General features: G+C 43.1%; 2 protein-coding genes across 2 annotated transcripts; both read right to left on the reverse strand.

Moving 5' to 3' along the window:
• Positions 1-303: 303 nt before the first annotated feature.
• On the reverse strand, positions 304-1806 carry LOC143768431 (RAC-beta serine/threonine-protein kinase A-like). Its single transcript, XM_077257106.1, has 3 exons — positions 1261-1806; positions 1091-1134; positions 304-940 (listed from the first exon to the last, which is right to left on the reverse strand). Exons 1-2 carry the CDS (start codon positions 1788-1790, stop codon positions 1110-1112), a joined length of 555 nt encoding a protein of 184 aa, XP_077113221.1. The 5' UTR covers positions 1791-1806; the 3' UTR covers positions 304-940; positions 1091-1109.
• A 169-nt stretch (positions 1807-1975) lies between these two features.
• LOC143767579 (protein kinase C-like 1) lies at positions 1976-4070 on the reverse strand. Its single transcript, XM_077255990.1, has 3 exons — positions 3567-4070; positions 2237-2487; positions 1976-2042 (listed from the first exon to the last, which is right to left on the reverse strand). The coding sequence occupies exons 1-3, from the start codon at positions 3810-3812 to the stop codon at positions 1976-1978; spliced, it is 564 nt and encodes a 187-aa protein (XP_077112105.1). The 5' UTR covers positions 3813-4070.
• Positions 4071-13837: the final 9767 nt, after the last annotated feature.

The raw sequence follows: 13837 nt of genomic DNA on the forward strand, positions 1-13837 counted from the left end.
ACAGCACAGCAGCCGCCGCTACCAGCACAGAGACCCCACGCTGCAGCGCTATGATAAGGTAATGGGGGATACTCACTTTCCTGTGAGACGCCCCCTCGTCGTCATCAGGATCACTCCCCCCCCAAAAGGCACATATTCACCGGCCCTATAAGACGACATAGGGTGTATAAGAAGACCCCCGACTTTTAAGAAGATTTTATTTTTTAACTGGTAAAGTTGGGGGGTCGTCTTATACGCCCAGTCGTCTTATACGCCGGAAAATACGGTAAGAACATTTTATTTTATTATAACTTTTTTTGTGCTACTAGTGTGTGATTCTACTTATTAATCTATTATACTAAACCTATTTAAGGCCGTGTAGATCCAGAGGAAGGCGAAAACCCTCTATGAGGAATGGGCCAATTGTCCTCATATTAGGGGGAAAAATTCCTTCCTGACCTCAAATATGGCGATCAGATTAAATCCCAGGATCAGAAGCCGATCTATGTCCTACATCTATGTGCTGATATGTACTGTGTGCTATGTGTGTGCCTGTACTGATGATGTAGTGTGGGGATCTGCACTGACCATGTAGTGTGGGTGATGTGGGATGGGTGCGATACTTACCAGGCCTGTGCTAAAGGTGAGTTCAGGGATAATGGCCGCTCCTTACATGCTGCTGCTCAGCGGCCCCAGGACTGAAAGGTGCGACTATTGTTCCTGAACTCACCAGATGGAAACTTAGCACAGGCCGCTCCTGGGGTAGAAGATCTTCGGGCTGGAGGGATGTTAGATGCCAGCCCAGGAGGTCAAGGGTCTGGGGCAGCAATGGCAGTGGTCCGGCATGAAGATGGTATAGAGAGAGATGATGTTGAAGGGCAGCCGAGGTGTCATACAGCAGCAGAGACATGAGGCACGGGTGAGGAGGCATGAAGTTCTGAGCAGTTGGCACGGGCTCATCCTGCAAGACATAAGAGGAAGACAGGAAATCTATCTACCGGATCTTATGTTATATTAGGGGAATGGTCTTTATAATGAACCATTCTGCTATATAACATCAGATACAATGTACTGACATAATAGGTGTCCTGTGTGTACATCGGTCACTCACCAGATGGTCGTGAATTCTTTCACAGTCCAGATCTTTTCATCCACCTAAGAAAAATAGAAACATAAAGTCACTGTCAGAAAAAGTGAAAAAAGGTAACATCGATGATGATGATTACCACAATGAGAGAACAGCACCTGATGAGTGTTGTCCCCAGAGGAGGAGATACTTACCGGGTCCAGCTTGGTGACACGTACGTAAATCCGGCCACGGGGTGAAGGACTGTGTGCTCCGGCCACTGCAGATGGTGGTTCTCCAGAACTGGCCTGAATGGTGTAAATGGTGGCTCTACTCTCCTTTCCTCCAGATCCTCCCAGCCGATGGTGGTAAAGAATGGATGCTCTCTGATGTTCCCGCTCACACCCAGGCGTGTCTGAGGGTCTTTGCGCAGCAGCTTCTTGATGAGATGTTTCACGTCAGCATCAAGCCAAGTTGGAAATTTTGGCTTCTCGTTGATGATGGTTTTGAAAGCCATTTGCTTGACGGGGCCGTTGTAAAATGGATATCGCCCTGCTGCCATCCTGGACACCACAATCCCCAGGCTCCACCAGTCCACTGCTGCGCCATACCGTTTTCTACGATGCACCTCAGGGGCCATGTAATGGAAAGTGCCCGTCACTCCAGAGATGTTTTTGGAGGAGGAGACGCCATCTTGGGCAAGCCCAAGATCGATGATACGGATGTGGCCATCTGCATCCAACATGATGTTATCCGACTTTATGTCACTGCAATGAAAGAAGAAAACAAAATAAGAAATCTGTCCAGTGATACAAGAGATGGAAAATGGGTCACTACAAAATACGGCAGAATAGGCGGCAGGACACCAGGGAAGCCGGGGGCCATATCTACAGCTTGTAAAGGGGACAGAGAGAAGGAGGAAAGTTCTGCTTACCGGTAGACGATGTTGTGTCCGTGGAGGAACTGGAGGCCACATACCATCTCTGCTGTGTAGAATCTGATGGAGAGAACAGAATGCAGAATTAATGTCATGAAATCCTTCTCTGGCAATCCCCAAATACCATGGCACCCCACCTCCTGCTTCCAGCACCCTAAATATATGCCCTGCCAGTGCTCCCCTAGCTGCACCCCGACCTCAGGTTTTTTCCCTTTCTCTTAGTTCTCTTTTAGGTACATTCTCTGCTTTCTCACCTCACATTGCCGATGTTCAGGCAGCCGCACATCCTGATCAAATCCTCCACGCTGCCACCGGACAGGTACTCCATGATGAAATACGCCCTGTGCTGAGACTGGTGTGCGGCATAGAGGTGGCACAGGAATGGGCAGTGTCTGGCCGCCAGGAGTATCCGCCGCTCTCTCAAGATGGTGTCCTCGTTGTCCCTTTTGGTGATCATTTTGACGGCCACGTTGATGTTACTGCCGGGGACAGATGCCAGGACCACCTGAAAAACACAAATGGAGAATACTTAGAAGGTGTCTGCTGGGGTGGAAGGATCTGGATTTTATAGTCCACAAGGCGCATGAGAAAACTGAGTGATCGCTCAGTCTGCTAGTGACCAGGACCATGTAGAGGAGCAGATCTATCTATCAGAACAATGCACTGCCTGCTCCATGGATGGGCTATGGAGAGGTCTTAATAAATATTTGTCATTTTAATATTTAGTTCATAAAACAATAATACACATGAAAATAATTAACTTTGTAATACATTTTATCAGCCAAATCGGCTTCTTTCTCCGCCAGGACTGATTTTATGTTTTCAAAATTCTATGTACCTGGGTAAACTCTGTATTTAGTGAAGACAGATTGTTACATTACTGAGGGGAGATGACAGTTGGTGCTGATAATATTCTATGCAGAAGGGAGGGGGAGGAGGAGGGAGGAGTTTTGCATTTAGCCCCTCCTCTCCACTACATAGAATATTATCAGCACCAACTGTCATCTCCTCTCAGTAATGTAACAATCTGTCTTCACTAAATGCAGAGTTTACCCAGAAATTGAGAATATAGAATATGAAAAATCAGTCTTGGTGGAGAAAGAAGATTTATCTGATTAGAATTATTACAAAGCTGCTTATTTTCATGTTTGCTATTGATTTATGAAATAAAAATTAAAATGACAATGACTTTTTAAAGGGTTTTCCTCTGTTACCATATGGAAATAAACAGAGTAAGCATTAGTAGAGGCATTGAGTTGGCATTAGTATGGTCCAAATATCATTGATTATCTAGATTTAATAAAAACACAGAGACAAATGTATGTACAATATGGCAGCCTGATAGGAGAAAAAAATAATGTCCCCTGCCCTCTACAGCTGTGACCCCTGAGATGAACCCTCCAGTATAGAAGAATACCAGGTTATAGCAGCACTAGCCCTAACTATGGTGATGTCTTATACCTCATCTCACAGAAGGACACTACAATGAGCAATAACAAAGCAAGACATGGCTGATAACAGAGAACAATACATGGGGATATATGAAAAATCTCAGATTTCAAATAACAAATATGTAGGCCTTACTTTGCCAAAGGCGCCTCTACCTAGGACCTGGTGGATGTTGAAGCGGCTGATGTTAAGCCTGGCATAGGGGCCGGATGATCCAGGGTCTCCGCTGCATCCAGGTGTTGGCTCCACCAATCCGCTGTTGTCTCGTCTCCTTTTCTTCTTTAATCTGGTCACGCTGTCCTCTTCCCTCTTCCTCTTCTCCTCGCTCCCCTTCTCCTCGCTCCTCCTCTCGCTCACTTCTCCTCGTCCAGTAGTCGCCATTCTCCGTAATCTCTTCCCGCCTGTAGACCTCGGTCCAATCACTTCAGCCGACAGTTGAAAGTAAACGGCAGTTGGTCGTGTGCAGGTGACCAGAGGTCAGAGGTGACGGAACCCTCAGGTGGCTCCTGCCAGGCAGCGGCTCCTGGCCCTGCTCTGCCCTATACACTGTGATGTGGGCATCATGGGTGACAGTTTAGAGTCCAGAGGAACGGCAGAGAACTTCATGGCGACTTCCAGTGGTTTATTTATTAGATTATTAATCCCTCTATGTGTTTCATCATCATTTCATTTTATAAGTTACATTATTTTTGTATTGTAAAGTTAATATTTTTATTAGTTTTTCTATGTTTCTTATCACATATTTCCTCGATCTCCCATTTCCCTTTATCATTTCTCCCAAGAGTCTATTCCACCAAAGTGGTGCGCACCTATTACCCCCAGTGCCACCCAGCCGGCTCTACTGCACCTCATGGACAGAATACACGGAGCTGTAAACTCTTCCTGAGCTTTTATATTCTCTGTATAACCAACACTTTCTACCAATTATTACCTCTTACCAGGAATATGGTGATATTGGGGCAGTATATAATAAAGCCATCAGTGCTATATATAATACAGGTTGTACCGTTCCCAATAACCCATCACATGTGATTTACAGTAATCCCACCACAACCCATGGGAAGGACGGGTCACTGCTGCTCATCTCTGGGGAAATAATATCGGTTTATTTACATGTAACACAAAGAAAACAATTAAAACCCCCATAAATGAAAATGACCCTGTTATTATGGCTTCTTTGTGCTATTGTGTCACAGTCACAGGCAGTGAATACACCGTACCATTTACTGCTGCAGTCAGCGATTAGTTATATACTGGCGGATTGTCACCGTTATTGTAATGCCCTAAATCTATAAACATTAATCCCCCAATATGTTTCGCCAGCTCTCAGGCATCATCAGGAGAATGGGGATTAAAGGAGTAAGATGTCACCGCTCACTCCCATATTATTTGTGGTGCAGACGACTTATGACGTCACATCCACACAGACATGTGAAGACATAGCACAATCAGCAGGTGTCCTAGTCTCATAAACAGGACAGGACACAATTATTGACAACTATGAACACACCTGAGAGGGCTACCTTCAGGGGAATGTCATTAAATTAGACATATGACATCAGACACCATTTAACGGATGATCTATCACGCCCGATGTCCAGGTGGGAAAATCTACATTGGTCTCCTTGCTAGAGAACTTCACGTATGTATCAAGGAACATGTAAGAGACATGGACAAATCTAGGACAGAGGATGATCTTGAACAATTTAAAACCCTACTAAGATATTTTCAACAATTCCATCATAGGGATTCAAGTCTTCTCAGAGTTCTTTTGGGACCGAGAAGTGGTGATCTCAAGAAAACTCTTGCTTACGTTGAGAGCAAGTGGACTTTTAGATTGGGTACCGACCAGGCTTAATGAAAATCCGGGGTTTGGTTCATTTTTAGAAATATGGAGGCATCTTTTGGGAGGTGGGTTTGTGTTTTTTTATTGATTTTAACTCATATTTGTTTGCTCTGCAGTATACAGCCATGAAGGCCGGATTTTAATCCACCTATCTATATCCATGTATGTGATGATTTCTACTTTGTGAACATTTTTCATCCTATAAAGAGATGGAGAATTGGGGGAGGAAAGTCTTCCTACAAACAAGCTTGTTTTTCTCTGCTATTGTACTCCATGGATCTGTTGCAGAATATATGAACTCTAGAAATGGTCTCTGGCTAGACTGTGAATTCTTTATTATTTTTTTCTATGAGACATTATGGAGCCTTGATAGACTGTTGAACAGCCGGGATTGTGAACCTCTTTATGGACTTGATTTAATTATGATAGATACTTGTGGACAATCAGGCAACGGATTTTATCATTTGATTTAATGAATTGATAATTGATATTATTAGCTTTCTACAAAATTATTTTCTCTATTATATGGCCATATGGTATGTTGACACATTTAGAACTATTTTTATCTGTGTTATTGGGGACCATACTTTTCACTTTATACTTTTCCCTATTGTTGCTCTGCCTTTTTCACATCTTTTAACCCTTTGTAACTTACCTCTGTTTACATCAATTTCACTTGTGCAATTTTGGCAGAGCCTTATGCTTTGCATACACTTATTTATATTATATATTTTTACCCCTTTTTAAACTTTCTCTTATGATCCTCTAACTTTCCTGCTTTGGTAGTGATAATATGCTCAGATTTTTAAGTGTTAATTTCTATTAATAAAATTGATTTTATGGTTGAACATATTCTTTGATTCCCCTGTTACTTTAATTACACCTATTGGGGTTTTTTGTGTTCATAATGCTTTTTGAATTTGGACCTGTTATTTTTTATATTTATCTTGGGAAACTTCTTGTTTAACTACTGAAATATGTCATCAGTAAATGCACTCAATACTTTGTCGGGGCTGCTTTTGCATCAATTACTGCATCAATGCGTCGTGGTACTGCTGAGGTGTTATGGAAGCCCAGGTTGCTTTGATAGCAGCCTTCAGCTCATCTGCATTGTTGGGTCTGGTGTCTCATCTTCCTCTTTACAATACTCCATAGATTCTCTATGGGGTTAAGGTCAGGCGAGTTTGCTGACCAATCAAGCACAGTGATACTGTTGTTTATAAACCAGGTATATTGGTACTTTTGGCAGTGTGGGCAGGTGCCAAGTCCTGCTGGAGAATGACATTTCCATCTCCAAACTGCTCTAAAATGTCCTCGTAGATGGATGCGCTGACTTTGGTCTTGATAAAACACAGTGGACCTACACCAGCAGATGATATGGCTCCCCAAACCATAACTGATTGTGGAAACTTCACACTAAACCTCCAGCAGCTTGGATTGTGGCCTCTCCACTCTTCCTCCAGATTCTGGGACCTTGATTTCCAAATGAAATGCAAAATTTACTTTCATCTGAAAACAACACCTTGGACCACTGACAACAGTCCAGTTCTTCTTCTCCTTGGCCCAGGTAAGACACTTCTGGCATTATCTATTGGTCATGATTGGTTTGACACAAGGAATGAGACACTTGTAGCCCATGTCCTGGATACTGCTGTGTGCGGCGGCTCTTGAAGCAATGACTCCAGCAGCAGTCCACTCCTTGTGAATCTCCCACAAATTTTTAAATGGCCTTTTCTGAACAATCCTTTCAAGGCTGTGCACCTTTTTCTACCACACTTTTTCCTTCCACTCAACTTTCCATTATTATGCTTGGATACAGCACTCTGTGAACATTAGCTTCTATGGCAACGACCTTTATTGGCTTACCCTCCTTGTGGAGTGTCAATGACTGCCTTCTGGACATCTTTCAAGTCAGCAGTCTTCCCCATGATTGTGGAGCTACTGAAACAGACTAAGGGACCTTTTTAAACGCCTTTGCAGGTGGTTTTTTTGTTAATTATTCTAATTTACTGAGATAATGACTTTTGGGTTTTCATTAGCTGTAAGCCATAATCATCAACATTAACAGAAATAAACACATGAAATACATCACTCTGTTTGTAATGACTCTACATAATATATGAGTTTAACTTTTTGTATTGAAGAACTGAAATAAATTAACCTTTTGATGTTGCACATCCCTGGAATCAGGGTTTCTAGCTCTTTATTTTGCTGCTCTCAAATTACAAAAAAAACTACTGAGAAATTCCCTTTACGGGTGCATGTCTTTAACCCCTTAAGCCCGTATGACGTACTATACCGTCGAGGTGGGGAGGGCCTTAATTCCCGGTGACGGGATAGTACGTCATACGCGATCGGCCGCGCTCACGGGGGGAGCGCGGCCGATCGCGGCCGGGTGTCGGCTGCATATCGCAGCTGACATCCGGCACTATGTGCCAGGAGCGGTCACGGACCGCCCCCGGCACATTAACCCCCGGCACACCGCGATCAAACATGATCGCGGTGTACCGGCGGTACAGGGAAGCATCGCGCAGGGAGGGGGCTCCCTGCGTGCTTCCCTGAGACGATCGGTACAAGGTGATGTACTCACCTCGTACCGAACGTCTTCTCCCTGCAGGCCCCGGATCCAAAATGGCCGAGGGGCTGTATCCGGGTCCTGCAGGGAGCACTTCCGGGTCGGAGCAGGCTGCAGATGAAAGCTGCAGCCTGCTCCGATGAAAGTATGATCGCGGATCTGATAGAGTGCTGTGCACTCTATCAGATCTGCGATCTGTGATGTCCCCCCCTGGGACAAAGTAAAAAAGTAAAAAAAAAAAATTCCACATGTGTAAAAAAAAAAAAAAATTCCTAAATAAATAATAATAAAAAAAAAAATATTATTCCCATAAATACATTTCTTTATCTAAAAAAAACAAACAAAAACAATAAAAGTACACATATTTAGTATCGCCGTGTCCGTAACGACCCAACCTATAAAACTGGCCCACTAGTTAAACCCTTCAGTAAACACCGTAAGAAAAAAAAAAAAAAACGAGGCAAAAAACAACGCTTTATTACCATACCGCCAAACAAAAAGTGGAATAACACGCGATCAAAAAGACGGATATAAATAACCATGTTACCGCTGAAAACGTCATCTTGTCCCGCAAAAAACGAGCTGCCATACAGCATCATCAGCAAAAAAATAAAAAAGTTATAGTCCTCAGAATAAAGCGATGCCAAAATAATTATTTTTTCTATAAAATAGTTTTTATCGTATAAAAGCGTCAAAACATAAAAAAATTATATAAATGAGGTATCGCTGTAATCGTACTGACCCGACGAATAAAACTGCTTTATCAATTTTACCAAGCGCAGAACGGTATAAACGCCTCTCCCAAAAAAAATTCATGAATAGCTGGTTTTTGGTTATTCTGCCTCACAAAAATCGGAATAAAAAGTGATAAAAAATGGTCACGTGTCCGAAAATGTTACCAATAAAAACGTCAACTCGTCCCGCAACAAACAAGACCTCACATGACTCTGTGGACCAAAATGTGGAAAAATTATAGGTCTCAAAATGTGGAGACGCAAAAACTTTTTTGCTATAAAAAGCGTCTTTTAGTCTGGTTTCACACTTGCGTTTTTATCTGCATGCGTTTTTTTAAAAAACCGCATGTGTGAAAAAATGCATGTAAACGCGGTAAAACGCATGCGTTTTTATAGAAAAACACAAGAAAACAAGAAAAAAACAAAAAACCCTAACCCTACCCCTAACCCTACCCCTAACCTGAAATACGTGGCACTGAAATATGTGGCACTGAAATATACGTTTATATATGTATATACGTATATAAGTGCCACGATATTTCAGTGGCCACGTATATAAGTGCCACGTATTTAAGTGCCACGTATTTAAGTGCCACGTATTTACGTGCCACGTATTTACGTGCCACGTATTTTTCAGTGCCTGAAATACGTGGCACTGAAATACGTGGCACTGAAATATCGTGGCACTGAAATATCGTGGCACTGAAGTATTTACGTGCCACGTATTTTTCAGTGCCTGAAATACGTGGCACTGAAATACGTGGCACTGAAATACGTGGCACTGAAATATCGTGGCACTGAAATACGTGGCACTTAAATACGTGGCTCTTAAATACGTGGCACTTATATACGTGGCACTTATATACGTGGCACTTATGACTGTCAGAAAATGTTCAGTAAACGGTTAGGGGTGAGGTTAGGGGTAGGGTTTCAGGTAGAATTGGGGAGTTTCCACTGTTCAGGCACATCAGGGGCTCTCCAAACGCGACATGGCGTCCAATCTCAATTCCAGCCAATTCTGCGTTGAAAAAGTAAAACAGTGCTCCTTCCCTTCCGAGCTCTCCCGTGCGTCCAAAAAGGGGTTTACCCCAACATATGGGGTATCAGCGTACTAGGGACAAATTGAACAACAACTTCTGGGGTCCAAGTTCTCTTGTTATCCTTGGGAAAATAAAAATTTGGGGGGCTAAAAATCATTTTTGTGGGAAAAAAAATATGTTTTATTTTCACGGCTCTGCGTTGTAAACTGTAGTGAAACACTTGGGGGTTCAAAGTTCTCACAACACATCTAGATAAGTTCCTTGGGAGGTCTAGTTTCCAATATGGGGTCACTTGTGGGGGGTTTGTACTGTTTGGGTACATCAGGGGCTCTGCAAATGCAACGTGACGCCTGCAGACCAATCCATTTAAGTCTGCATTCCAAATGGCGCTCCTTCCCTTCCGAGCTCTATCATGCGCCCAAACAGTGGTTCCCCCCCACATAGGGGGTATCAGCGTACTCAGGACAAATTGGACAACAACTTTTAGGGTCCAATTTATCCTGATACCCTTGTGAAAATACAAAACTGGGGGCTAAATTTCATTTTTGTGAAAAAAAAAATAAAAATTATTTTCACGGCTCTGCGTTATAAACTGTAGTGAAACACTTGGGGGTTCAAAGTTCTCACAACACATCTAGATAAGTTCCTTGGGGGGTCTAGTTTCCAATATGGGGTCACTTGTGGGGGGTTTGTACTGTTTGGGTACATCAGGGGCTCTGCAAATGCAACGTGACGCCTGCAGACCAATCCATTTAAGTCTGCATTCCAAATGGCGCTCCTTCCCTTCCGAGCTCTGTCATGCGCCCAAACAGTGGTTCCCCCCCACATAGGGGGTATCAGCGTACTCAGGACAAATTGGACAACAACTTTTAGGGTCCAATTTATCCTGATACCCTTGTGAAAATACAAAACTGGGGGCTAAATTTCATTTTTGTGAAAAAAAAAAAAATTATTTTCACGGCTCTGCGTTATAAACTGTAGTGAAACACTTGGGGGTTCAAAGTTCTCACAACACATCTAGATAAGTTCCTTGGGAGGTCTAGTTTCCAATATGGGGTCACTTGTGGGGGGTTTGTACTGTTTGGGTACATCAGGGGCTCTGCAAATGCAACGTGACGCCTGCAGACCAATCCATTTAAGTCTGCATTCCAAATGGCGCTCCTTCCCTTCCGAGCTCTGTCATGCGCCCAAACAGTGGTCCCCCCCACAAATGGGGTATCAGCGTACTCCAGACAAATTGGACAACAACTTTTGGGGTCCAATTTATCCTGATACCCTTGTGAAAATACAAAACTGGGGGCTAAAAAATCATTTTTGTGAAAAAAAAAAATAATTTTTATTTTCACGGCTCTGCGTTATAAACTGTAGTGAAACACTTGGGGGTTCAAAGCTCTCAAAACACATCTAGATAAGTTCCTTAGGGGGTCTACTTTCCAAAATGGTGTCACTTGTGGGGGGGTTTAATGTTTAGGCACATCAGGGGCTCTCCAAACGCAACATGGCATCCCATCTTAATTCCAGTCAGTTTTGCATTGAAAAGTAAAATAGCGCTTCTTCCCTTCTGAGCTCTGCTATGCGCCCAAACAATGGTTTACACCCACATATGGGGTATCGTCGTACTCAGGACAAATTGCACAACAACTTTTGTAGTCTAATTTCTTCTCTTACCCTTGGGGAAATAAAAAAATGGGGGTGAAAAGATCATTTTTGTGAAAAAATATGATTTTTTATTTTTACGGCTCTGCATTATAAACTTCTGTGAAGCACTTGTTGGGTCAAAGTGCTCAACACACATCTAGATAAGTTCCTTAAGGGGTCTACTTTCCAAAATGGTGTCACTCGTGGGGGGTTTCAATGTTTAGGCACATTAGGGGCTCTCCAAACGCAACATGGCGTCCCATCTCAATTCCAGTCAATTTTGCATTGAAAAGTCAAATGGCGCTCCTTCCCTTCTGAGCTCTGCCCTGCGCCCAAACAATGGTTTACACCCACATATGGGGTATCAGTGTACTCAGGACAAATTGCACAACAATTTTTGGGGTCCAATTTCTTCTCTTACCCTTGGGAAAATAAAAAATTGGGGGTGAAAAGATCATTTTTGTGAAAAAATATGATTTTTTATTTTTACGGCTCTGCATTATAAACTTCTGTAAAGCACTTGTTGGGTCAAAGTGCTCACCACACATCTAGATAAGTTCCTTAGGGGGTCTACTTTCCAAAATGGTGTCACTTGTTAGGGGTTTCAATGTTTAGGCACATCAAGGGCTCTCTAAATGCAACATGGCGTCCCATCTCAATTCCAGTCAATTTTGCATTGAAAAGTCAAATGGCGCTCCTTCCCTTCCGAGCTCTGCCCTGCGCCCAAACAATGGTTTACACCCACATATGGGGTATCAGCGTACTCAGGACAAATTGCACAACAATTTTTGGGGTCCAATTTCTTCTCTCACCCTTGGGAAAATAAAAAATTGGGGGTGAAAATATCATTTTTGTGAAAAAATATGATTTTTTATTTTTACGGCTCTCCATTATAAACTTCTGTAAAGCACTTGTTGGGTCAAAGTGCTCACCACACATCTAGATAAGTTCCTTAGGGGGTCTACTTTCCAAAATGGTGTCACTTGTTAGGGGTTTCAATGTTTAGGCACATCAGGGGCTCTCCAAATGCAACATGGCGTCCCATCTCAATTCCAGTCAATTTTGCATTGAAAAGTCAAATGGCGCTCCTTTGCTTCCAAGCTCTGCCATGCGCCCAAACTGTGGTTTACCCCCACATATGGGGTATCAGCGTACTCAGGACAAATTGTACAACAACTTTTGGGGTCTATTTTCTCCTGTTACCCTTGGTAAAATAAAACAAATTGGAGCTGAAATAAATTTTGTGTGAAAAAAAGTTAAATGTTCATTTTTATTTAAACATTCCAAAAATTCCTGTGAAACACCTGAAGGGTTAATAAACTTCTTGAAAGTGGTTTTGAGTACCTTGAGGGGTGCAGTTTTTAGAATGGTGTCACACTTGGGTATTTTCTATCATATAGACCCGTCAAAATGACTTCAAATGAGATGTGGTCCCTAAAAAAAAATGGTGTTGTAAAAATGAGAAATTGCTGGTCAACTTTTAACCCTTATAACTCCGTCACAAAAAAAAATTTTGGTTCCAAAATTGTGCTGATGTAAAGTAGACATGTGGGAAATGTTATTTATTAAGTATTTTGTGTGACATATGTCTGTGATTTAAGGGCATAAAAATTCAAAGTTGGAAAATTGCGAAATTTTCCAAATTTTCGCCAAATATTCGTTTTTTTCACAAATAAACGCAAGTTATATCGAAGAAATTTTACCACTAACATGAAGTACAATATGTCACGAGAAAACAGTGTCAGAATCGCCAAGATCCGTTGAAGCGTTCCAGAGTTATAACCTCATAAAGGGACAGTGGTCAGAATTGTAAAAATTGGCCTGGTCATTAACGTGCAAACCACCCTCGGGGCTTAAGGGGTTAAATATGTGTAACTTGTTCTGTGTATAATATTAATTTTTTTTAGATTTTTACTTAGAAAAGCATTTTTGGGGATTTTTTCCCCATATTTTTTGTAGATTGGTGACAGAGAGACAGAGGCATGGGCGGACATACCGCCTGTTCAACCTGTGCAGCTGCACAGGGGCCCGGAGGCTCCAGGGGACCCCTGCAGGCAGGGCCGGCGTTAGGGGCAGGCAGCTGCCTAGGTCCTCGCTCCCCCAGGGGCCCCCAGCTAGCGGCACATCAAGCAGCTGCTATGGGGCCCCTGTGAGGCAGGGGGCCCGCCTGCCGCCAGCGCCGACTCCCCCGCCGCATTTAACTATACCGGCGTCTGCCGGTACAGTTCAAAGCAATGATGGAGGAGAGAGCGTCAGCTGACGCTCCCTCTCTCATCATTCCCCGCTCTGCCTCTGACAGACACTGCCGCGCACTCACTGTGTGCCGGCAGGAGCAGGAACTGGAAGCAGCGCGGGCACGAGGAGAGGTGAGGAGTGTGCTGTGTTTTTTGTTGTTTTTTTTACTCTATAACAGTGAGTACTGGACTGTGGGGCCATTCTGGGGGGGAGAGCTGCGCTGTATACTATGAGGCAGTGTGCTGTATACTATGAGGCTGCGCTGTATACCATGAGGCTGTGTGCTGTATACCATGAGGCTGTGCTGTATACTATGAGGCTGCGCTGTATACTATGAG

Source organism: Ranitomeya variabilis, chromosome 4 (assembly GCF_051348905.1).
Source record: "Ranitomeya variabilis isolate aRanVar5 chromosome 4, aRanVar5.hap1, whole genome shotgun sequence".
Classification (NCBI taxonomy): Eukaryota; Metazoa; Chordata; class Amphibia; order Anura; family Dendrobatidae; genus Ranitomeya; species Ranitomeya variabilis.

What these genes read in the sequence shown, in the direction of transcription:
- LOC143768431 (XM_077257106.1), bottom strand. Translation starts at nt 1,790, where the DNA reads ATGTTGGATGCAGATGGCCACATCCGTATCATCGATCTTGGGCTTGCC. An exon ending in GTGTCACCAAGCTGGACCCG is followed by an intron (nt 1,135 to 1,260) that starts GTAAGTATCTCC and finishes TATTTTTCTTAG; the next exon opens with GTGGATGAAAAGATCTGGAC.
- LOC143767579 (XM_077255990.1), bottom strand. Translation starts at nt 3,812, where the DNA reads ATGGCGACTACTGGACGAGGAGAAGTGAGCGAGAGGAGGAGCGAGGAG. An exon ending in GTAGAGGCGCCTTTGGCAAA is followed by an intron (nt 2,488 to 3,566) that starts GTAAGGCCTACA and finishes TGTGTTTTTCAG; the next exon opens with GTGGTCCTGGCATCTGTCCC. An exon ending in CTGAACATCGGCAATGTGAG is followed by an intron (nt 2,043 to 2,236) that starts GTGAGAAAGCAG and finishes TCTCTCCATCAG; the next exon opens with ATTCTACACAGCAGAGATGG.